Source organism: Taeniopygia guttata, chromosome 3 (assembly GCF_048771995.1).
Source record: "Taeniopygia guttata chromosome 3, bTaeGut7.mat, whole genome shotgun sequence".
NCBI classification, from domain to species: domain Eukaryota; kingdom Metazoa; phylum Chordata; class Aves; order Passeriformes; family Estrildidae; genus Taeniopygia; species Taeniopygia guttata.
This window is the reverse complement of record NC_133027.1, coordinates 65,427,501-65,452,302: the sequence shown is the minus strand read 5'-3', so window position 1 is coordinate 65,452,302 and position 24,802 is coordinate 65,427,501. Positions and strand designations below refer to the sequence as shown.

At 38.9% G+C, this 24,802-nt stretch overlaps 1 protein-coding gene and 1 long non-coding RNA gene across 9 annotated transcripts in view; one reads left to right on the top strand and one right to left on the bottom strand.

Moving 5' to 3' along the window:
* The window catches only part of MAP7 (microtubule associated protein 7), a 108,177-nt gene that overhangs the window by 13,855 nt on the left and 69,520 nt on the right, over nt 1-24,802 (bottom strand). For 2 of the 8 annotated variants that reach the window (XM_030269568.4, XM_030269567.4), the window contains exons 4-11: nt 21,130-21,293; nt 20,289-20,400; nt 16,872-16,982; nt 11,056-11,169; nt 7,500-7,648; nt 5,096-5,205; nt 4,425-4,705; nt 756-939 (exon numbers count right to left, since the gene is read on the bottom strand). In XM_030269568.4, the coding sequence (XP_030125428.4) occupies nt 756-939; nt 4,425-4,705; nt 5,096-5,205; nt 7,500-7,648; nt 11,056-11,169; nt 16,872-16,982; nt 20,289-20,400; nt 21,130-21,293 (1,225 nt within the window). The remainder of the gene's footprint in view (nt 1-755; nt 940-4,424; nt 4,706-5,095; nt 5,206-7,499; nt 7,649-11,055; nt 11,170-16,871; nt 16,983-20,288; nt 20,401-21,129; nt 21,294-24,802) is intronic. The other 6 variants (XM_030269569.4, XM_012572550.5, XM_002194490.7 and 3 more) reach the window with 5 other exon arrangements.
* LOC140683726 (uncharacterized) overlaps nt 20,907-24,802 on the top strand; it is a 3,975-nt gene continuing 79 nt past the window's right edge. Inside the window, exons 1-2 of the long non-coding RNA XR_012055093.1 lie at nt 20,907-20,981; nt 21,699-24,802. The exon at nt 21,699-24,802 is cut by the window's right edge and continues 79 nt beyond it. This is a non-coding gene — a long non-coding RNA (uncharacterized lncRNA). The remainder of the gene's footprint in view (nt 20,982-21,698) is intronic.

Sequence of the window (24,802 nt, the reverse complement as noted above, 5' to 3'; positions counted from 1 at the left end):
ATTTTTGATCTTTCTGACTTAGTATTAATTCACCGTATTACTCTTATGCCACAGCAGCTTTTTTTCTTCAGAACTCCTTTTGAGAGAGTCAGTGTTGTGAGCCTTTTGGAAAGCCAGGCTATTTTAACTAGTTCTGCCTTGTTCCTATCAGCAAAGTGGTTAAAGAAATGCAACAAATTCCAGAGGCATGGCAGCCCTCTAAAAAAACACAACTTGCACTGTAGCCAGAGTCGTGAGTATCCAGATGGGCTACTCATTTGCTATTAGAAAGCGAGATGTAACATTAATTACCCTCCAAAACTTTTGGGAGGTGTTGGGGGTGTCTTTAAACGAGAAAACAAAGATGTCTAAGTCACAACAGGTGGACACCTAAAGCACCACCCACAATAAAGATCTTACAACTCAAAGAGAGTTTGTGCTGATCACAAAGTTGAAAACAGCCATGCAGAGTTCTCTAGCTGGAACAAAAAGTGCAGCTTAGTTAATCTCTGAGGAAAAAATGAATCACAGCTGCAAGGATCTGCTCTCTTCTCCTGTCCTATTTTAAAGCACTACTTAGAATAAGTTTAACCTTATAGATATGCTTAGGTATATATTCCACCAACTGAAATACCCAACAGGAAAATAAGGTTTTGGGAGGAACTTGTGCCTCCTGCAACTTCAGTGCTGTGCTTCATACATAACAATGTAACAGCAGAATACACAGAACAAGCTGCTAAAAACCTATCTGCTCTACTATAGAGGCCTAGAATTACCTTTCAAGCTCTTCTCTCTCCCTCCTTTCCTGCTCCTCCCGTTCCCGCTGCTCACGGGCCAGGCGCCTCTTTTCAGTCAGCAGCCTTGTTGCTTCTTCAGGGTCAGTTGTACCTGCAGAGGGCTTGGGCAGTGCTGCGGCTGGAGAAGGAGTTGGGGGAGCAGGAGGTAGGGATGGGCTGGCTGCTGAAACAAATGGGAAAGAAAATTAGTTTGTACAGATGCAGTAGCCAAGACATCACTCTCTTGAAAGGAACAGAAAATACTTCTAAGGGCACTGCAAAGTGTTTTCAAGCTTATGAGATTTTTTTTAAATGATTCAGAGGAGGACTAGAGGTTCACAATCCTTCAGGGAAGTTTGGTTTTGCAGGGCATGTGAAAGCTCCTGCAGCTGAAGATGTAAGTCAAGTTTTCTGTCAGGATAAATGCTGACAGGTGCTTAACAGGAGTTATGCTAACTCAGCAAGTCCCTACCATCACATTACTTAAGCTTGCCCAATTCTGTTTGAGGAGCAGAAATAAAACATTGTGAAATTATATTTTCTTCTGTCTGATCATCCATATCTGAAGATCAGAGCCAGAATTTTTGGCGACAGTCACTTTTGGTGACTTGGTGATCTCAAACACCAACTATCTGATGTGATCTGCACCAATGATAGGACACCAGCTATCATCAGTTTTGCAGCTGCTCTGACCTAAGGGAACTCCTGGGACACAGCTTTTTAAATTTTGCCACTATTGGTGAACTGTGGCTTGTTTTCAAATCTCAGCAGTGCCTTCATATCAATTCTTTTTCAGGGCCAGGTTTGCCCATGTGGCAGAGAATATGTTACAGGTTCTTTCGTATTTCTGTAAGTTTGCCTGGCATTCTCTAGCACAGGTACCGTGTGACTCATCTCCTTTTCTCTAGACACCAGGGACCATTACCAACACATAAGCAAATGTTAGGAAGCATTCCCAGATTAATCCCATCTGGTAATGCAGGCAAACATGGAGAGGGAAGACTTTGAACTGTCAACAAAATCAGATTCTGACCCAGTAATATATATGTAAAATAAGTCATAAGGAGCAGCCAGCAGATGATTATAAATCTGCAATTCTAACCACACACTGGGATGTGACAATTTTCCTGACCTCACTAACAACTTATAAAGAAGAGTCTCCTCCCCAATTCCCCCCTTCCTATACCTAATCATGTAAACAAACATAAATTCATTTGTTTTCAGTGCTGAATTCTCATCTGTTGACCTCTCTGCTCTCCTCTTCTATCAGCTAAAAACTACAGAGGTCTTTCTATAACTGCTTCAGGGCTTTGACCGTGAATTCAAATGATACTTCTACACCAGTAATTTAAAGAGTGCCAGTGCCTGTTCTTTAGCCTTGAGGTGAGCTGGCACAGTTTAGCCCTACGGCAATGGAGCACTATTCTCTTACATTACCAAAACAGGTATTCAGCCCAACCCCAAGGGAACAGTCCAGAGCTGGGCTAACCTCCAGGATGTAGCTGGGAACTCAGAAAATTCTGGGATGTTGAAATATAAAAAAGTAAGCAATTTGATCACTCTGAATCTTGGGAGCCATTTAGAGCCATGTTCTTAGTAGCCTTGGGGACAGAAGGTAAGAAAATGAGAGGCTGCAATTACAGCCTGGATCAGAAACATACCAGAAAGCCTTTGTAATAGTAAACAGCATAAATGACAGAGTTCCTGTACCTCAGCCCTTTTTAATTTACTAACATGGGACAAGGCAGGGCTGTTGCTTTGAAGGGACCACAGCTTTGTGCTGCTTGGAGCTCGCTTCTTGCCTCAGGCGCTGAAGGTGGCAGCATAACAAGTAGCTTAACGCACACCTGCCCTGCTGTCAGAACAGATAACTCCCAAAAGACCTTTAAAGCTTCATTGGCATTAGTAAAGCTGTGTACGAGATTTGCCTGCAAAAGCTTGAACAGCTTCATCAGCAATTGCTACCTGCTGACCTCCTGGCTTCTGTGAACACAGAGCCAGCAGGCAGCAGAGCCAGACCAGCGAAAGGCCAGTGCTGTTACCTGTAGGGAATGAGCTGTATACACCTGCAACACAGTCCCAGGAGAATCAGTAACATTCCTCTAGCCCTAAATGCTGTACTTACATCTCTCTAGATTCTTGAATTCAAGCAGCGACTAAGTTTTGGCAGCTGGAGCCTCCATCGGCAGTACAAAGCCATCCTATAACCTCACATGTAAAATGCTTTGCCTGAGGTCTCCATCTTTGGTCCCAAGCACCACTTCCTCTGGCTTTGGGAAAACACATTCAATTTGAAGGGCTTCTCACTGCTTTGACTATAGTACCCTTTCTTTCATTTGTCTCCACTTCATATTCTTGTTTGTATTCTTTGATGTGAGTACAAACTGCTTGACTTTTGAATGCCTTTATCACACATAACTGGTTTCAATACTGAGACCTTGTCACAAATTCAAATATTGACAGAAGCTGCAAAGAAGTGGAGTCTCTTTTCCTCCTGAACTAAACAGTCAAATAAGCATGGTGGCTTCTCTGATCTGCACCTTGTACTGGAGAGCTACAACTTCTAAACACTTAAGAAGTTATCTCAGTGGTATTTCTGAAATGGGTTTAAAAGGAAGTTTTCTCTTCAAAAGGAAGCAGGCAGAAGATAGAAATTAAATCTCCTTTGCATGCCCTTGGCAAACAGATACATCTATCCACCCTTTTTGTGGGGTTACACCTTCTGTAGTAGGACCTGGGTATCAGACAGGAACTACTGTAACAGGACATAATAAAACAAAAGAAATCAATCCACGTGGGTTTTTTTCACAGCACAAGCCCAAACTATACCTGCTGCAGATGAATACAAGATTATTAATACTTAAAAATGTTCTCTGAAAGATAACTACAGGGAAGTCTATGAATTTTAAGTTCAGAATCTTGTGTATCCCAGTGGTCACACTGGACTATCTCATCTGCAAGAGACAGTTTATGCAATATTTAGAATGAACTAAATTGTCTGCTAGAAGAAACCTATATTTTTCATTTTCAGATTCTCGTTTTGCCCTTTCTACACTTTACAGTCTTTAATTTTTTTTGTAAATCCTTTTCTTCATTGCTGCTTTTCAAGGTTGGTAGGGTTTGGTGTGGGTTTCTTGTTCACTAGTTAACCATTTTTAATAACTCATTTTCCCTTAAAAATTCTCCCTATTCCTTTTTACTCTTCTCCTTGGTTCTTTGCATTCCACTATATTCTGCTAATCTCTCCTGTGATATGGTCCTCTTGCAATATTATACACAAGTGCACTGTGTCTAGCAGAGCTGGACATTCTCACTGCTCACACACATTATGTGGTGGTTTCCTGTACTGTTAAGTCTTCAGACCATTATTATGCTACTTCAATAGTTTGTAAAGAAGCTATGTTATGATATGGGGGGAAAATTCCTGTCTAAAAGGGTAGAGAGGAAGCTTGTGAAGCCACACTGAGGTAGCTTGGCATGTTGCTTTGACTTAGAAGCAGGAGGGCTTCAACCTGCCTAAATTCCCTCATGATGAACATACATTGGCAGGAGTGTTGTGAAGAATTCAGACTAACCTTTGACAGAAAAATACTGAAAGCGACATCATTTCAGAGAAAGGGAAGGAAAAATATAAAATATTCCTTAACCTAAAGTAGGATGTCTCCTTACCTTGAGTTAGCTCTGCTTGGACAGGGAGCTGTTCCTGACTTGCAGGTTCTGCAGCACCTGCTGAAGTTCCTTTACTCTCTTCTGTCCTCACCTCTTTGGCCTTTTCAGCCTCCTTTTCTGGTCTTTTCTTCTCACCTTCTGGTTTGATCTCTTTTTTGACTGGCCGGATGTTGCCAGGAGAGGGAGGACGTGTCTGAGCAGAGGAAACTTTGGAGGAACCAGGTGGGGAAGTTATCTGCTTGGGTGTGCCAGCCAAAAAAGGCAAAGACTTTGACGCATGCCTGTGTAATGAAAGAGTGACAGTGCTGATTTCGACTTATATATCACTTCTACAACCATAGCAGCTAAAAATAAAACCACTTCTCTGTTTCTCTATAAAGCAGGACTGCTGGCACAGCTGATTTGGTTTCATGCAAAATGTCTCTCTCCAACTCTCCAGATGTGTGAGCACTGCACCCAACCAGGAAGGAAGAAACCAAGTATTTCCCTGCCCCTTCCCCAGAACAGTGGCAAGATTTTTTTAAAAGCAGGACTGTCTTTCCTTTTTTTTTTTTTTTGCAGACAGAAAACATCTGCATCATCAAATACGTTTGCCCTGTGCCACATTTGATTAACAAAACAATCCGAGCTGCCTTACAGCTCATGTCCAGCTAAGCATGTACTTGACTTACCAAACTGGAGAGGGAGCTGATGATCTAGCTTTGAGGCTGGAAGTAAAATGACCTCCTTTAAAGTTGGCTGAGAAGCTGGATGACAAATGGTCCTTTTCTCTTCTGTCAGTCTATAGCTCAGCAAACAAAAAGACAAAGTCAAGCCAGAGTTCACACAGCTAAAGAAAGCAAAGCAAACTTAGTTAAGGATGAGGAACTGGGGGGCTGAGAAAAAGCAGTGCTGAGTCAGTGGTTTCCACATCTTGTTTAACAAGTTCCTTAATACAGCTCCGGTAACCTGACACCATCTTTGTCAGTAGATGTGCATTTCACAACAAGAATCCTTCTTAATCATTCTCTCCTGTCCTAAGATGCAATAGGCTAATTTGCACAGGCAAAAAAATTACCTTTTATAGTTTGATCTTTGTTGACTGCCACAAAGTACCTTCCACTGCTTCCTATAAACACAGGATTTCTTTTGAAGAAAACACAAAACAAACTCCCCCTCCCCTTGGCTCATACTTGTTCACAGTCTTTCTATATAGCACAATATTTTGGATTCATGCATACAAGTGAACACCACAGATGTCCTCAAAGCTTCCAAATATGGTACACCAGGTATCTTAGTCTTCCTTTTCTTGAATGATTTTACAGCACATACATTTTGCTATTGATTCTTATATGTGATAGTGATTTCCTTTTTCCTTCTCTATTTTTAAAAAATAAAATACTAAGTTGAGAAACATTTCTAATAACACAAACCAAAGCTAAAACAGAACTACTGCTTTAAGGGAATAGATCAGAATTTAGGTATCTATATACTTCCTGTATTTAAGTATAGATGAAAAACTTCATGGTTTTGGAATAATGAGCTCAGACCCCAGGAATCTGAAGAACAGGAATACTGGAAAGTACACTGAGCTGCCATCTCAGCCAGCATAAGGCAGAGGCTGCTGCTCACCACCTTAGCTGGGGCTTAAACACAACCCCTCTAGCATGTGTGTCATGAAGCTTGAGAGCCTCACCAGATGAAAGCTGTGCAATGCTTGTCCCCTGAACTGAAAGCCAGGTTAAAAATTGGAAAAGATAGACTGAAAACAACTTCAAGAGCACACGATGTGCTGAGTTATCAAAGTAAACACAACCAGAATAAATGCACTACAATGAACAAGAGTTTTGGCTTGCTAACAGTAACTCTCTATTGTATCTGCTTTATTAGTACTGAAAGTAGAGCATCAGAAAAATTTTCTTCGTATCAATAAAGTAAAAATCTGAATTCATACAGAAATTTTCAGAAACATAAAAGATTCTCCACATGATACAGGCAAACCTCTTGCAATCTTCCTGAAGAGGAAGAACCAACAGGCTGGGAGACTGCCATGCTCTAAACATGCCAGGGAATTTCTCTAAAGACACATACTAAGGCTGTGCCTTAGCTTAAACTTCACTATACTACCCTCTGCCTGAAAGATTAAGTAATGGCTATGACTCATGACATTTTGATTAACACTGCTTCCAACAAAGATGTCAACAGCAGCACTGCCTCTTGACCTTCTGCCCATCAGACCAAATGAAAATGCAAGCACCTTTTACACAAAGTTTTGCAGAGATTACTTCAACTCTTCTCACACTCTAAACTAATTCAGGTTGTAGAGTACAAGAAAAATATAACTGCTCGGGTTCAGCAAATGAATCTGAACTGGGTCTGACTGCATCACATTGGCTTGGAGCACAGTCAACATGAGTTTGTTCTGCTGTGTCAACTTTACTAAAAGCTCAGGGAAGCCCTAGTACTGCTACTAAATCATTCAGAACGAACAGGGACTTGTGGAAAGCCTTGCTCCTAAACCAACGTCTTCCTTCCCATTGAGGAAAAGTGTACTAGCCTGGTCTCCTAACAAAGTACAGGTGAAATGAGAGTACTCTATGCCCTTGTATACAGAGACACGTGAGTGTATGCATTCCTCCCCTCTTTCTTCTAGGGCGTCAGCTGAATTTGCTAGAGGGTTCAAAAGACATCAAATTCTGGAACTTTTGTGAAAACAGCCTGCTGGGAAAAACAAGTTCCCCACAGAGGGAAAAATGGCAACACCATCTTGGACCTTAAAAGGCAGCAAAGAATCCACTTGAGAATGGGGCACTGAGAGTTCCTCTGTGCCTTGTGAGAAGCTAAGGCATCTACTCTGCAAACACAGGTGCTTGGAAAACGTTAGTGTTTTTCCATATGGACTCTTTGGTGCATATCCAGGCTGTGCCAGCACGTAACGTAGCACGTTTCAGTTAAAATCCAGGCAGCTATGACACAAACTAGAGAGGTGAGGACGGCACAGAGGGGAGGAAGTATCCCTGCAGCTATTCCAGTGCTAACAGGCAGTGCAGACAGGTGGCCATGACATGGGAAGTTACAGACACATGCCAAGCTTACCCCTGCAAGGTGCGTTGTTCTCCGACGTCCAACAGCATCAGTGGAAGCATAAAGTTTTGCTCGTTCTCCTGAATTCCTACAGCTCAGCGCCTTGTAGGACAGAGGACTGAGGGGGCTGCAAGATGCTGAACGGGGACAAACGGGGATAACTACGGTGTTGGTTGATTTTTTATTTATTAGTTTTAATAACAGAGTAGCATTGGAGAATTGACAGAGGAAAGCCAGCAGGAAGAGAAATGACCAAGAAAGACAGAAAAGAAAGAAGGTATTAATACACAGAGAAATAACTAATTATCAAGTCAGAACCATCATTTGACACATTAGTTTGGCCACACAGACAGTAAGGATGCAATTTCAATAGGTCCTCATGCACTTTTCTGTTTGTAAACTAACAATTTCTTTCTAAAAATTAAGAAATATGCCATGATACTGGGTACTAGATAGTATCTTCCCCTTAAGTTTTTGTACAACTGGTGGTTCTGAAAAAGCGGTAGAAACAATGGCTGGTCTGACAGATTAGCTTAGTAGATACATTGAAATGAGTTTCAATTACATTCAGAATAGAAAGCAATCCAACTAAATCAGAATACCCACAAACGGCATTGGAAGTGAAGAAAAAATTAAAGGAGACATACACACAAAGATCAAAACCCGTTAACAATCCAAAACAGTTTCAACTAGGAGATCAATGAAATTGCTGTCTGCAATTTACAGGAAGTGATTTGTTTTTTAGAATTCTTTTTAAGAATATTTTTGCCCATTCTATGTTTTGATACTTCTAGAATAACAACTTACTCAAATACATTCTCAACAGCAAACTACTTTATGCATTAAAAAAGAAGGCTGACAACAACAAATCAACTTGGAAATTAGTGTTTGAGTAACCAGGATGGCAGCTTGTGTTGCCTTGCACAAGCAAAAAGACTATTACCAAAAGATTTGACAATAGTGTGTATCAGATGCTCTGATTTTATCTTCAAAGAGAATTTTAACTGCAAAACATATCATGGGAAACTTCTTGTAGCAAAGTGTTCTTGGACTTTCTCTTTATTTAACTGAAGAAGAAGATTGGGAAGAACTATGTTATCACTGCAAAGTTTTATTTTTCTGCTCCTGTTTGTCCCTTCTGGTCATTTAATTGAGTCTTAGCACAATTATTACCCAGCATGTCACTCTAGGAACAAATAGGGGCTCTATAATCTCTTTCCTATTCTTTTTTTTTTCTCCATGCCAAAGAAATTTACATCCTCTAATTCCTTAATGAAAAGCCAAACCAAATGAAACTAAACCAATATTTCTTGCCTGTATATCCCTCTCTGAGCACAGTTGAAAAAATGCAGTTCCACATACAGTTAATTCTTCTAGTCTTACAAAAGTACAGCTGCTGTTACAGGAAGAGCTCATAGACTTAACAGTATTAATGCTGCAAATTCTTCTGCACCAAGAGATTAACATTATGAATAAAGAGTCTCATGTAAGTGTTACGGCAATGGCATTAATGCTTGCCTTATAGTTCATAGGGATTTATGTTTAATGAGGAATTCTGACTAACTTAAAAACAAGCAAGAAACAAGAAAATAGGGATTTTTGTTCGTGGTTTTATTTTGGTTGAGGGCATCTAAACCAGATAGGAGGCAGTGGCATAGTGCTTTACACCACTTATAATTGATGTGGCTCCTGCTCTGTGATCCAATTCCCCTTCTGCATGCTGATTATCTGAAGTTACCACCAAGGAAGACAACACAAGTATTAAAAGAGAAACAGTTCATTTTCATTTGTGAAGTTGCCAAACAATGCTTTAGGCAGCACTTCCAATGATTCATGTACTAACAGGATTATATCTATTCAAAGGAGCTTTTTGAAAGCTATTTACAAAACAGTTTGGTTTTGAAGAATTTATTTTTAAAAAGATCTTTAAAAAAAAAAATAGTATTCTTATGCTGGATGTCCCTAGCACCTCACTTAAAATTTAAGGACATGAATGCATACTCCTTTACCATACTAAAATTTAAGGATATGAATCCATAAAAAATCCAAACTCAGTCTGGATTTTTCACATTGCAATTTATTTTTATAGCCAAAAGGCAGGGAAATTTTCTAGAGAATAATGGCAGGCTGGGATGAGTGGAGTGTTCAGAGCACAGCTGTGAGCCATTCCCATCACTTGATCATTAGTCTCCAGGAAGCATCCTGTATGAAGGGGCTGAAATTATTGCTCCTAGAGAATAATACCTGGAAAACAATGAGCAGATGGATTATTCTCCTGGAGGTATAGTTCCAGTTAGCACAGGGAAGGCACTTCAGGGAAGTGTCTTGGACTGAACTGACAAATCAGCCTTCCTGCTATTTGGAGCCTTTCTCAATATTCCACTCAGTTTAGAGTTGGTTGTGCAGTATAAACACGAGCAGTCACCAAAAGCTTCATGCTTGCTCCAGGAAGGTAACCATTTACATGCCACCTTCTCAACTATTCCCTAATGAAGAGCTGAATTTCCAATATCCTTCTTGGTACGTGATATTAAATATTAATTTTATAAGCTATTGCTTTTGAAGAGTGAAAAAGAATTCTGTGCTTGTTAATTCTACAATTTGCAGAATATCATCCTCATGTTTGCTCCTACAGCACTACCCCTGTGGAAACATACCACAGCCTAATTAGTTATAAGAGTTCTTAAGTGAAAGCTTCTTTAAAAGTAATCTTAGCAGATCTCTGTTCCTTCTTACCTTCTATGTTCTTTAATTAGAATAAAAATCCTGTCCACATCAGACAAGAAAGACTTGCCTTGACTTACAATAATATATTGCTGCACGTGCTGAGGGTGTAATGGTAAAGTTCCAGTGGATGATTACAAAACATCCTATTATAAAACATCCTATGATAAAAGAAGAGGTAGCTGTCACCTGCCTAAAATACATGATAAGCAAGTATGCCCTGGTTGTATTCGGAATACAGTTTTGCCTGGGCTTCAATTACCACCTAGAGATATCATCACATTTCTGCTTATTAATTTTCCCTCAGTGAGAACCATCAAGGAGCTGTTCTAGGGCTGGCAGACAACTTTACAATTATTATAACCTCACTGAACCTGCACATTTAACTTCACAGGTATTAAATGCAAGTAGCCAGGGCCTATCTTTATAAAAGTCTAACTTTCTCCATGTGGGAAGCGCTCTGGTAGGGGATGAAACGCCTTTGCAGCAAGCAGCTCACAGCTTTAGCAGTGGATGTGCTAAATCAGCTCTTTCCAACTAGGTGTGCATTTCCTTGAACAGCCATGGCCAGCATGATGTTGTTGCCCTACATGTTTTGTATTCATTTATTGCATTGATGAAGAGGCAAAAGTAAGAAAGAGTTAGTAGGAGAAAGAGAAAGAGGCATAGCAAAGAACTGTACAGGGAAGCTTTCATGCTGTCATGCACACTAATCACGGACGTTCAAGTTCATTCTGGGATGCTACCATACACCCATAATTAGATCAATGACTTCACAACATCCGGCAGGGAATCTGGAAAAATAAATGTCTGAGACATGAAGCCTTTGCTCTTATAGGATTACCTGCATCTCCAGACAATGCAGCTGTGCTTTTACTCCGAGCCAGGAATGAGTGTGTGGGCGTCAGGAGCCTGCTAACGATGCTGCTCTCCCATGGGCTGAGCTGAAGACGGCGAGCTGAACGTGCACCATACAAGCAAGATGTTAGATCAAACACTTCACAGATAACCACATGCTGCAGAGTGTTAGTACTCTTTCCTCACTACTGCATACCATGAAAATCTTGAAACTGTCCACAATAGTTCAGAGTTTTGCATTTTTTATTACTCCTATTTAGCAGAAGAATTCCTATAGAAAGATGTACATCTGAACATTTAATTTGCATTACTGCCTGTGGCATTATGGCAAATTGTTACCAAATGAATATGGATATTTTGCACATCTGCCTCATTCCACATTAAGAATGACAGGACAATTTCCCTACTAAAGGAACAGTTGTGACTCCTAATTATAGACTTCAACAGAGATGTTTGTGCACCAAAGGCCTCCTACACTAAAGTTTCATAGTCTTCCAGTTACACTAAAACACCACCCAACATTTGCCAGCCTACCTAGAAAAACCAAAGAAGGCTGCTCACTGCTATACCAAGAATTGTGTCAATGAGATTTTTATCAAAGCATTGCAAAAGAATAGTGCACCTCAGCTGCAGATAGCAAGCTCAGCAGCTGCAGTTGTCTCAGTAATAGGTGAAGCCACAGAAAACAGTAAATATATTTAACATAATCATTAATTCTCTGTCCAAAGATCCTGCTAATGATCAGTTTCCATGTAGAACACTTTTCACACACTTGCTCTTTTTTGAAAACACACTACATGTTCACCTGGCTGAAATCACACTGCTACTTTGCTTTTCCCAGTCTAGTCCCAGTTGTCTAATACAAATGTAGCTTGTCAATATAATCCTTTTATCTTGTAAAGTTTCTTTACTTTTTTAAAAATACTAATTAAACATTTATCATGGCAAAGCATTAACCTGAAGAATTCCGTAAGTTACCTTCTGTATTGAATTGGGTATTTCTTTGATATTCCAATGCAACAAATTGTTTAATAATGGCTATCACAAGCCAAAACATGCAACTAGTTCCCAAAGTAGTTCATTACAGTAAGCTTACACTATAGCAGTAATCTTGTTATTGCAAGCAAAATCAGATCTTCTTACATCTCAGCATTCATTTGTCTTAGTTTAGTGTTTGCAGCAACAAAACCGCAGCTTAAATTTATGAGGCTCAGTCTCTACAACATTCATTGAAGTGACTGGCTGGGACAAACTTTACATTCCTTTGCATTTTTAAAGGAAGAGATCTATCACTTTTAATAAACATAAACTCTGAATCTGTCTTTAATCTACTTCTTGCTGAGACCCATGAAAAGAGAGGCTGATCTCAATCTCCTCCTATTAAAATATAATTGCTTAATCTGTCCTCAGCGCTGTTTTGCACTTCTCAAATTGCTCCCTTAAAATTCAGTAATTCAATAAAGGGCATTATTATAGAAATATAGGACTCCCAAACACAGCAGGCTCTTTTCCTAACTGTCCTTTTACACAATGTACAATTGCCAGAGCTTTTTGTGATTAATGGTTCCATTCTGCACTGGTAGAGATCATACAGACACACAAAATACCCTATAGAGACCTCCATTACAGCACACACATTATCATTAAGTTTGCAGTTTAACAATGAAGAAATCACAGAGCTACCATTAAACTGGATGCAGTAATGGTAAAGTCATTGCTTCCTCTCATCTCCAGGCACTGTGCTCAGTATGATCACTGTTTAAAGCTACCATTGCAAGACAACAGATTGGTTTCTGTGGTCTCAGGCCTTAGCAGATGAGGCTTACAGGTATGACTGTGGATGAGTTTGGAGAACTCTTCAACTGTGGTTCAATATGAAGATTACACAACTTCTGAAAGCAAACCTTGATATTTTAGGTCAGTAAACCAGTACTATATGCACTATCCATTTCTTGGTGTTTACCTTTACATAGTAAGTAAATGTCACAATGTGAATATGGCCCTGTGGGCCAGCTGCAGGCCTTATGCCACATATAAACCCCTAGAGATGAAATAATCTCAAGAGGACACAGCTAAGACACACCTGCCATGTCTTGCATATCTCAAGTCCCTTGCTCTAAAGCTGAATATGGTTTAATTATCTTTGGCCCTAACTCAGGGGAGCTTGTATCCACATCTCCTATTGGAAGCAATCACATGTCCATAGCATCCAACTGAAGCACTGAGGCAGTGTTTGGGAGTGAGCTAGTTGATCTGCACAACAGTGAACTAAAACAAAAAACTTTATTCTCCATATAAGCAATAGGCTTGGTTCAGAGACATCAAAACAGTTTTAGCTGTGGAGTGAAGTCTCCCTGATCCTCTACAATGGGTTTAGATCAGAGTTTATTTGGATGCACCTTGGCTTTATGGGTCAGAGTCATCACATACTGAATTTTCCAAGTGCATAGCTACCTGAAGGCATCACTCTTCACACATTCAATACATATTTTAACAGATTAGCACCACCATTCACCTAGAACAGACAAACTTTCCCCCACTGGTTCCAACTACAAGAATATTAATACCTAAATGCATTGAACAGCTTCAGTTTGGTGTCCAAACCACACTGGAGTAAAACTGAATACCAAAGAACATCCCAAAATAATAACAACTTTAAGACAATGAGGTCAGGGTTTTTTCTTGCTCTTTTTGTTTTTAATGTCTCAGGGTGACGTTTTCAAGATTTAGTCTCTCAAACCATCTCACAGACAAGGGGAAGCAGAATTTTTTGTTCTCATGATGTGTTAAGCTATCACTCTAAGAGCTATTTCATAGAATTAGAGAATGGTTTGGGTTGGAAGGATCTGAAAGATCATCTAGTTCCAACCTTCCTCTCATGGGCAGGGACACCTTCCATTAGACCGGGTTGCTCAAAACCCTACCCAGCTAGACCTTGGGCATCCACAATTTCTATGGGCAACCTGTTCCACCTTCCTCCACCAACCTATCTCACCAGCCTTAGAGTCAAGATTTTCTTCCTAATATCCAATCTAAACCTTTCATTTTGAAGCAATTACCTCTCGGTCCTAGTACTATATGTCCTTGTAAAAAGTCCTTCCCCAGCTCTCTTGGATGACCTTTTTGCTGTAAAGTCTCCCTGGAGCCTTCTCTTCTCCAGGCTGAACAAGCCCAACTCTCTCAGCTTTTATTGCTCCATTTTCACACAGGAAGCCCATTTGTGATAGGCTTGCTAGTACAGGGAAGTATCTTACTGAGCCACAAACAGGTTATTTTTGACAGATTAAAGATCTTTATAACCTAACTTGTAACCAAAAAACACACAAGTTACAGGGTGCTGGCAATAGTAAATTGGTTGCAATCACCTGTATTTGTCTTCAGGATATACAACCTGATATACAACTAGAAAGTTGTCTTAGCAGGATATACAACTAGAAAGTTGTCTTAGCAGCAGCAGAATAATTTGCAAGTAAGCAAACAGCAGCATTTGATTAGTTGTAGGAACAGATGGGAGGCAGGGATTTAACAGGCCTTCTGATGAGCACCACGAAGGAGACTCTCATTCATAAATATGGTGTTTGCTTACACACATAAACAATATGGTGAGGAGTATATTGAGGGAAACTGATCTTTCTACAGGAAACAATACTGAAGCCCCTGAATGTCTTCTATAATGGTTGCAGAAAACAGTAACACAGTGATTGAGAAAATCATCTGCTTGAAGGAAAAATCACTGCAGAGGAGGGGAGGAAAACAACTCGGGTGCAAGTTTTGCAAAACTTCAAGTATGTAACTCATACCTCATGAAAAGTAGTATCCCCTTGCTAAGCTCTCCTTAAAGACCACAACTGCCAAAATCTATTGGTTGGTCAATAGCAGTTTTCTCCAGTTGAATATGTGCTCCTGTTCTGTTACAGTTTCAACCATTCACTAACTACAGTAACATAAAAGCACAATAAAAAGCCAGTTCTAGCTGCCCAATTGCACAACTGTGATAAAGAGCTATACAGCAATACAATACTTGAAATGACATCAACTAGTCTTTTAGCCAATTAATTAATGAAAACTTTTGTCTTTTGCTGCACCAGAAGAAAAAATGTCCTTCAAATGATAAAAAGGTGCTGCACAACAGATGACAAGTTCTTGTTGACAGCTATAAGCCACTTAGTAGGTAAGCTTATCATCCTTATCTCCAGCTCACTGTTTTGCAGGTAGGAGTCTGTATTACAGACAAAGTGTGATTGGGTGCCCTCTGGAAGGTGAAATGGGGAGCAGGCAGTCACAGCCTTCCTTAAAGCACTGCCTTAAGAGGTTGAGGCTACTGGAAAGACTAATGGCACTTCTCCAGATACATGGCTCAACTAGATTTACGTACCTGACTTTACAAGAGAAAAAGCATTTAGATTTACTTTCTGCCTTGGAGTCTGCAAAAGTCACTAGAGAGTCCTAAAGGGTTCAATGCTGTTTTAGTAAAAATGCTAACCAAAAAATGCCTCAACATTTAACATATGGCCATCACTTCCATATTCCTTTCCTTTCCCTACCACTAGACTGCCTAGTTTAACTTCTGCTGAACTTGAAATGGGTGGCAGAAGCCAAAACACTGTGTTACAGTCCATAAGAGACTAACCTTTGTACTTAATGCCTGCTGCTGTTCACCTCCCCACTTTGCTAACATCCTTCCTCAAAAAAGCATCTGGCTAAGAACAGCAACCATTTGGAAAATAAAAGACACACCTGAAAAGCTAATAAAGTTAAAACTGACTGGATTTCAACATTTAGAGAAAGAAATGACTGGTGCTTAATAAATTATTTCCTAAGGTAATAATGTATTTTTCACAAGTTACCAAACTGTACAGCTAAGTTTGCCCACTAAGATGAACATGGCTCATCAAATCAACCAGATACATGTGTTCACACGAACTTGGAACTTGGTTAAGACACACAAATAATGACATCAACTAGACAGCGCAACTAAAAGCCTCTTAAAAATTGGTTTAAAAACAATTTTATGGATTGAAATGGGACAGAACTCATTCTCAGTAGAGGACAAAAACATCCCTACCAAGTATTTTACTGTAAAGCTCTTTGCACAAGTTACACAAGAGACATTCTTCTATAAAACTTTTAAGCTCAATGCTTCAATCTCCTAAGTCCTCAGAACAGCAGCAGCAATTCAGCTATGTTAATTTTTAAAAGCTTGATGGTTTGTCTCTTTTCAGACTTGAAAACACCAAAAACGTACACTGAAATGAAGCAATCTTTGAGAAATAACTGGACACAAAAAGTCAATAAACAGACAATATGAAAAACACCCACACTGCTTTCACAAAAATAACCAAAATGGTAAGAAAATCAGAAAATGTAATAACGTAAGTGCTTGAAAGCATCATGCAACATGTTCTTAGACATTTAAGAACTATTACCAAAAAGAAAGGAAAACAAAATAATGACAAAATGGTCTAACGCAAATAAAAGGCAACACATGATTACATGCAGTATGAAGTGATGTATTCTTTCAATAGTTGTACCTCATTTACTAAAAACCTGACAGAAGCACTTTTATCATTTGCTAAGTTACGATTGTTTAGGTAAGCTCTCTTGTTTTAAAAAACAAGAATTATTTGTTCTCACAGGAAAAAATGTTCAACCATTTACTTGTCACATTTGAAGTCTTTCCACTATCACTTAGATGGAGTACAGAAAACGACTTCAGAAGCTTGTTTTATGTGCAAAGTAATACATCAGTACAGAACATTCTTTCTTGCTGCTCTTTTAATGCTTTTTTCTTCAAAACTGTACCTCTGTCTGGAGAATTTAGTAATGTTGCAGATGAGGAGGAGAGCCGCTTGTTTATGACTGGATCAACATGTTTCGAAAGGTTCATTGTTGAAACAGACCGCCTGTCTCGATCTAAAACAAATGGAGATAATGCTAATTGACAGCCCACATGCAATAGTGCAAGTTCCTAGCTTACTAGTGGGAGGAGGAAAACAGGACTAGGTCACTCCTGCTCTACCACAAGAACTTCCAAAATAGAATGGATTTCTCAGCAGACGTTGTACAGGTGACTCAAAGACTAGGCACAACACAATTTAAGTGTCAAATGTGCAAAATATTCTGTATATTATCACTCAATGGGTTGCAATCCAAAGACTTTCAATATTGTCAGAAAATCTTTGCTCACAAATTACAATAGGAAGCTTCATGGAAGGACCAAGATGCTTTGAAACACTAAAAAACCACCCTGCCATCTGAATAAAAGGTGAAAGGGCACTGTTACTAGGCAGATGGTCAATATTGTGATAGTGCCACGCTGAAAGATTAAGGGAAGACTAGTGCACAAAGGAAGTGAGGGTAAGCACCAAAGAAATTAAAGGATTTAGTTAAAAAACCCAAGTTATGTATAACTGCTAAACCACCCACCAGAGTTATTTTCAGAGTGCTGAAAATCCAGCTCAGCACACACTTTAGCAGGTATAAAAAAATCAGCCTCCGCAGAAAGTACTTGTAATGCATCTACTCAACATACATAACATGAAAAATTTATAATTTGATTTTTGTTTCTCTACATTTTAGAGTGGTATTACATCATTTGCACAACTGCTGCTGTCAGCATCTGCGTCCTGCTGAGGGGGTGATGGTTACTTCAAGGATAGAGACTGCACACACTTTATGCATATGTGTGCCACAGAAAGTCTGCTGTGTCCTTTCTTTACTCTCTCTCTCAAAAACAAACAAACAACAAAAAAAAAAAAACACAAAAAGAGCTCCAAACTCTGTGCTTCGACTGCACATTTCCCATTACAAATTTTCATCTGAAAATCTGACATCCAAAACATGCTGTGAGAATCAATTCTGCTTTTGCTTACGTTTTAGCATGTACTGAACCTCAGCACGACTCAGCAAAGCACTCAACCATGCTGAAATGCAATGAGGCTTGAGCATATGCCTAACTGCCCTGCCAATTCATAGTCTGTGTGTGCAAAACTGTCTCTGTACACTGTTTTCAAAGCTGACACAAACTCAGGACAATGACTGCATTAAGGATGCTGCTGCTGAAATATTATTTCCAGTTTATTTATGACAAGTTTTTTAAGATTGTATTTACCTGTTCTGTCCCAATAGATTAAACGATATGCAGCGTGTACAAAAAAAATTCATAGAAATAGATTCTATGAAAAATACCTTAACTCTCCCCAGATCTATGAACTATATAGCATCCACTATAAGAAAGATTCTCCCTACCCCATTTGATTATTCATTAACTTTAATGTTAGAATGACTTGGCAAGGGTATACAGCTGTCAGACTGGATACTGGGAGGGGAATAAAAACACAGAAAGGTGTTTTAAAAAGGAGAAATCTAAATGTTATAACTAAGAAAAAGACCTCTATAGGCTGTCAAGATGATCACAAATTGATCTGTGGGGTAAATTGGAGAATGCCCTGTGCAAGTCACTACCGGACAAAAGATGTTCAGGCTTCCTGAGAACAGAACAATATTTGTAGGAATGGGACGGGGATCTTGATCTCATGTATAATCTGCCACTCAGAAATTACACAGTCTATCAGTACAGCCATAAAGTTTCTACATTTGGCAGAAAGGAAGTATTGCATAAACTGGCCTTCTGAAGATGGCAAATGACAATATTGAAAATCACCTCTATCGTTAGCATGACAACATTTCTCGTGTCAATGAACCTTATTTAAATTCATGACATTTAGCATAAGGATTTGCATAGAAGTGTTGGCAATATGAATCCTATTAATGTACACTAGGCCAAATGCAATCTATTGCCTGTAAGATTGCTGCTTTCCTAATCCAAAAAAAACCACCAAAAAACCAAAAAGAAACAAAAAAAGGAATTAAAATACCCATGGAGCAACAAAACAGCCAATGCAGCTGGTTGTGTGTCTGTGTTCATGTGCAAAATTGTAAATCCTACGTGCAGTATGCCAAAAGAGTTTTAGAAGATAACATAATATTCAAATTTTCTCTCCTTGAATTCCAGTAGATAGAATATTATGCTTCATTTCAGAGAATTGTGCCAAATCTTTAGAGTCAGCCAGCAGTAACTCTCCACCATAAAAATAAGTAATAATGAAAAATCTGGTACTAACAATAGTTCTAATCTATCAGCATGGTGTTAAGCATGCATTGCAACTACATGAGGGTGGTTTAGTTACTGATGATCTCACTTCCTGAGAACTAGCTACAGGTGAAGGAATAACAAACCACAGCATTATGTACCAGGTTTTCTAGCACCACCCAGAGATTTGAAGTGGTGCTCCAGGCCTGCTAAATCGAGAAAGGTGAATGATGATTCAAAAAAATAACCTAGGGACAGAATGCAAGACAATGATTTTTCACAGAAAATAAAATGAAAATCAAATAAATTATACAAAGTAAAGCAAAAAAATAACCTTTTATGAAAAAATAACTGTTTATTGAAATTATATATGACAAAGATTTCAGAGCATTTTTTTCTCAACCCTTTTTTTCCTCCCCTGATGAGAGGTAAGACACATAGAAATTAGAATAGGAAGAAATGAACGTAAAGGATCACCTTCTGTTAAAAGAAGTAAAGGAAAAGTTCACTTTTGGGAGACTTGATTGAACAGGGCATATACACATTAACGATTGGCAGATTAAGTTGGAGAAGATAACTGTGGGGAAAAGCATATAGCTAAAATCCACTTACACTTAATTTGCCAATTTTTAGAGGAAGAAAGGGGACTTCTATTTCCCCAAATTTCTGTACACAGCACAGATCTCTTATTACAAAGAAAAATTTTTCTTCCTTGTATCTTCTTTAATTTCAGTATTTGGTCATTTCTACCAGACCTACTTTTAGAGGCACAAAGCTAGCATTTGCCACAGTAGCTCATATCACAAGATTGACAAAGCACAAGCACACCCACGTATACACACACAAACAGCAAAGCAGCAGGAGCCAGAAGCTGTAGCAAGGTAGTTACAGATTAAGTCAACTCCCAAAACAAGATGTAACTTTTGTTCAGATTTCTTTCTCCTTGTTACCTCTTTGCTACACAAGAATGTCACAAACATGCCACTGCTAGCAATAATAGGACCAAGAGAAAAAAGAATTTAACCTAACATACACTGAATCGTTCTTCCTTTCAGAAGAAGAAAAGTAAATTCCAGTTGACTGGTGGGGAAGGGAAACTGGCGAGCAAAGCAAGCCTCCCTCTTTACCTGTGTTGTTAATGCGGTTGTGCAGTGCTCCTCCCCAGGACCACCTGTTTTGCCTTTGTTTGGGCTTCTGGCTTCTTTCAATTGTGCGACGTACAACAGCTTCATGTCGTTCCTTGAGTACAACAGGATAACACATTTAGATACTATTGAGTTCTTTATTTTCTTATCAAACCCTGCTACTCTCCATCACATGGACAAATCCAAGTAGGCATCTTAGGTGTTTAAGCCTATGTGCTGCCAACTTAAGACGCACAGACTAGAACAAAACTAATCAACAAGTAAGGTCAGCACATTAACTGAAAAGGTAAGATGTGTTTAAGTGGCCATGCTACTACACAAACACATGCTAATGCTACTTCCCATCTACTAAATACCAGAAGAGTGGGAGAGATAGGGAACACAACACCTACAAGGATGAGGTGACTTATATAGGATCACACTGCACGTACTTCTCAGTTTAACTCAGACAAATCACCCAAGAGCATATTTCATTGCACACTCACTCCTGAAAAGGTTTTCTTAGGGCAACTTATATTTAACTACCCTTAAACTGAATGGCTAAGAATTAACAGATAACCATAAAACCTGGCCCAAATTGTTTTTCTGCATGAGTTTCCACAGTGCCATACACAGTAATCCAGGCTTGCTCAACTTCACCGCATTTGATTCGTAACAGAAGCGGTACCTGTGCAAGTAAGGCTTAAAATCCTTCCACACACTCTTTCATACTGACCATGGCTCATGTTGCATTCTTTACATCAGCTCTTAGAGAAGAAGGTTGATAGTACTGTATCTTAGGGCAAGAGAAGCTGAAAAGTTGTTTCACCACATTCGTTCTTACCTTCTCTTCTTCTAGTTTCTGCCTTCGCTTTTCCTCTACGGCAGCTCGCCTTCTCTCTTCCTTTAGTCTCTGCTCTTCTAGCTTCTTTCTGCGTTCCTCTAGGTGTTTTTCATAATGTTGCCGTGCTCTCTCCTCTCTTTCTAGCCAGACGGATTCTCTTGCAGCTGTGAGAAAAATGAGAAATAAAGGTATTAACTTGCTTTATGCAATGAAGTCTTTAATACATTTCAAATAGCCAAGGTAAATGGAAAGCCTTTTGAACTCTCTTTCTTCAGACATACACAATATCCTCATCTCTCCTCATTTGTTAAAATGTACCCTGGCTACACACTTATTTTATTTAATCTCAATTTACTTATTATGAATTACCAACAGTTATTTGAGCAGAGAGTTTCTTCACGGAAGAAAGGATTTTTTGCTAGCTAAAAACATCTAAATATTGAACTCAGATGTATGTGAACAAACTTCTGTTAAACAAACCATGCTAATTCTCTGCAATATTTTACTGAGAAAAAGACAATAAAAAGAGAGGTAAAACCATAACAACTTTCACCTTTATTGATTAACAGATATCTCTTAGGATAGAAGCGACTGGGATGACAATTCTAGCAATGGACCAACAGAAGGAAGGATGTTACCCACCAAAGAAGTCTAAAGGTAAACATTAATCTGTCACGTAATTCTATGTACAGCTTCAAACAACATGTTTCAGAAGAGCTAATCAAGACAAATAAAGAAGCCAAGACCATTTTTTCTCCCTATCAGCACCTGAACTTTCATGAATTTTGTAGAATGCAGGCTCAGACTGCAGTCCACATTAAACCATTGATGTAGGATACTCTGGATCTCTCCCCACTGGTTGCTTGAATCCTTTGGGACCCAGAGTGGAGCTAGATTTTTCCCTTATACAACATTCTATCTTTGCAGTCTTAGTGCTCCCATCACACAGGAAATGCTCTGGACTCTTACAGAATCCTTTCACCACACTGGTACATAAATTAATAAAAAAACCCAAAATCCAACCAAAGCAAACCAACCTACCATAAAAAAGAACCCCAAACCCAGGTCATACATCCTGTTACCTAGACCCTGAACACACTAAGTAACCCAAACAATGTAGTTGTTCAAAACTGGAACTCAAACTCTTTTGCAGAAGTTTTGAAAAATCCATTCTCTCTGAAAGCGCCAAGGGCATCTAAGAAGCACAATTGCATATATCTCATGAAAATCCAGTGACCTGTAGCATGTAAGCTTTTAATGAATAGTCACTTTTATACAGACTCTAATGATCATATCAAGATGAGCTGCTGCTGTGAGCCACAAGACTTCCATGGATCCTGTGATGAACTGGCTTTTTTGTGCCTGGAATCTGCTTACAATGGCAACCCAGCATAAAAGAGGTCTTTGGTGGTCTACTGAAAATTAATAAAGGAAAAAAAAAAAGGAAAAAACCAAAACAAAACACCAACTTCAACAGCCTTCTTAACTGATGTCACTGGAATATTAATTTGCCTATTCAAGACATGGAGATTATTTGTTCTTTCTGTTATTAATGTAAGTGGCTAGACTTCCTTGGGGCACTGTTTATGGTGATTTCCATAGGTTTCCATCTTTCATGTTGTTTAGGAAAATAATGAGAATAGGACATGTGAACTTTTAAGACTAAATTCAAGGAAAGAGTGGCTAAAAGATATCTATATACATTCTTAGTGCTGGTAAGAATCAGAATGCTGGACCTCTGTGCAGAACACTGATCTTCAGCTTTCTGCTTCTCTGAAAAGGGGTGATAAAAATCACATTTTTATGATACAGCATGACAGCTCAATAACAGAAACAAGCATTAGTGATGGATTAACCCAAGCAAATGGATGTGTTCGGCTGGAATAACTGTTAACAAAAATAATAGACCTGATTCAAAACAAATAGAAAGCAACATCTGTCCACATTTGGGCTACAGGCAAAAGACAGCAGAAAATATGTGCCTACTTGTAACATAAGGAAGTTACTAATTTTATGTTTGGACCAAGTATTTAACAAGTACTAGAAAGTATGATTTATGATATATCTGTTTGCTGAAACAAGTGTAATGTCTATTTTCATTTATTTAACTTTTTTCACAGATAGAGATATAATCTTAAATACTTTTATTTTTTTCAAGTATCAATTCCTGCATTTTATCTTATTAGAGAATCAAAGGAGAACATCTGCTTTGTTTACACTTCTTCCTGTATGCGCTACTGACATTCTTCTATGAACTTAAGGGCTCAGTTTTTGTCACCTATAAGGTAGGTATATACAGCGACATAAGTTAGTGTCTTCAGAGATATAAGGATATCTTCAGGAAAAATAAGTCTAGATCATTTTTATTTCATTCTTATGCCCCTATTTATGAATTTTCAGAAATATTTTCTTGCTATCCCAAACAGATATGAACAAATTGTCTTGTAGAGTAAAAAGTTTACTCTTTAGACTGCTGCTCTAACATAAAAAAATATTTAAAAAAATATATTAAGCTCTAGTCTGGATACACCGGTGTGCTTCTAGAAGCACAGCATCAAGTGCCTCGCTGATAGAAAGAATCAGCAGATGAGCCTACAGAAAACTGAAGATATCTCTAAAAGGTTTCATCAATCTGAAAGAGCAGCCAATTTGAGGATGTGGCAGGGAAGAATACCAATTTCTATGATGGTGTCTCCAGAAACTGTGCCAAGAGCTCTGCTTGGTGCTGAACCAACACAAAGCTCCAGTGTGGGTACGGTCCAACAAAAAGGCATTTTCTCGGGCCTGAGCATCAACAGGTTCATGATCCTTTGTAATACCTCACACTGTCTGACAATATGCAAGATTCATTCAAGGAAAGGTTGGTCATTATCGAGATAGCACTTGCATGCTGAAAGCTTAAATCCCATTGGAACAATTACATTAAAGCTGGAAAGTACAAACAAAAGTCACAGCCTGATCCATTTTCTATTCCATTCCATAGTACAATCAATACATTTGAACACAGCCATGTGATACAAGGACACAAATCAGAGCCTAAAAACAAGATTTAGAAATTGAGCCCTAGACATGCTGCTGAATACCTTCTGCTTGTTTGCAAACTAGAATGCTGGATTAGATTACAAAGCAACATCATTAAGGCTGTGTTTCTGACACTTCTGAAGTGAATAACAGAGCAAAAGAAAACAAGGTCAATCAAGAAAAAGACACTCCAATATTAAGAGACACATAAGACTTGAAACCAATTAATTTTACACTGGCATTTACTAATGTAATGTGGAAGATGTTAGCTACAAACCATGCATGTTTCTTTTTTGGAAACAATTTTCTAGTTTCTTTCCCCAGCCACACATAGTAGAACTATTCTTTGCAGAGGTTTTAGGCAGTGAGGGAAGGAGGAGCATGAACTAAGTATCAAAGCCTTGATTTTCTGTCTATTTCTGTGAATCAAAAAATGTTCCCCCAGATTCTCTTTTTCTATCTCTTCTGCTGTCTCGTCACTTCAGTCCTTTTTCTTTTGGTTTACTGCCTATACAAAGGCAGATCAGTCTGGCACCATACTTTCTCAGTCTGCCTTTTGAATACATGGACACATGGACAGCCCACCTGACCCAAAATCCTACACTCCTCGTCGCGCTTTCCAGCCTTTATATTTTCTAACTTTACAACACTG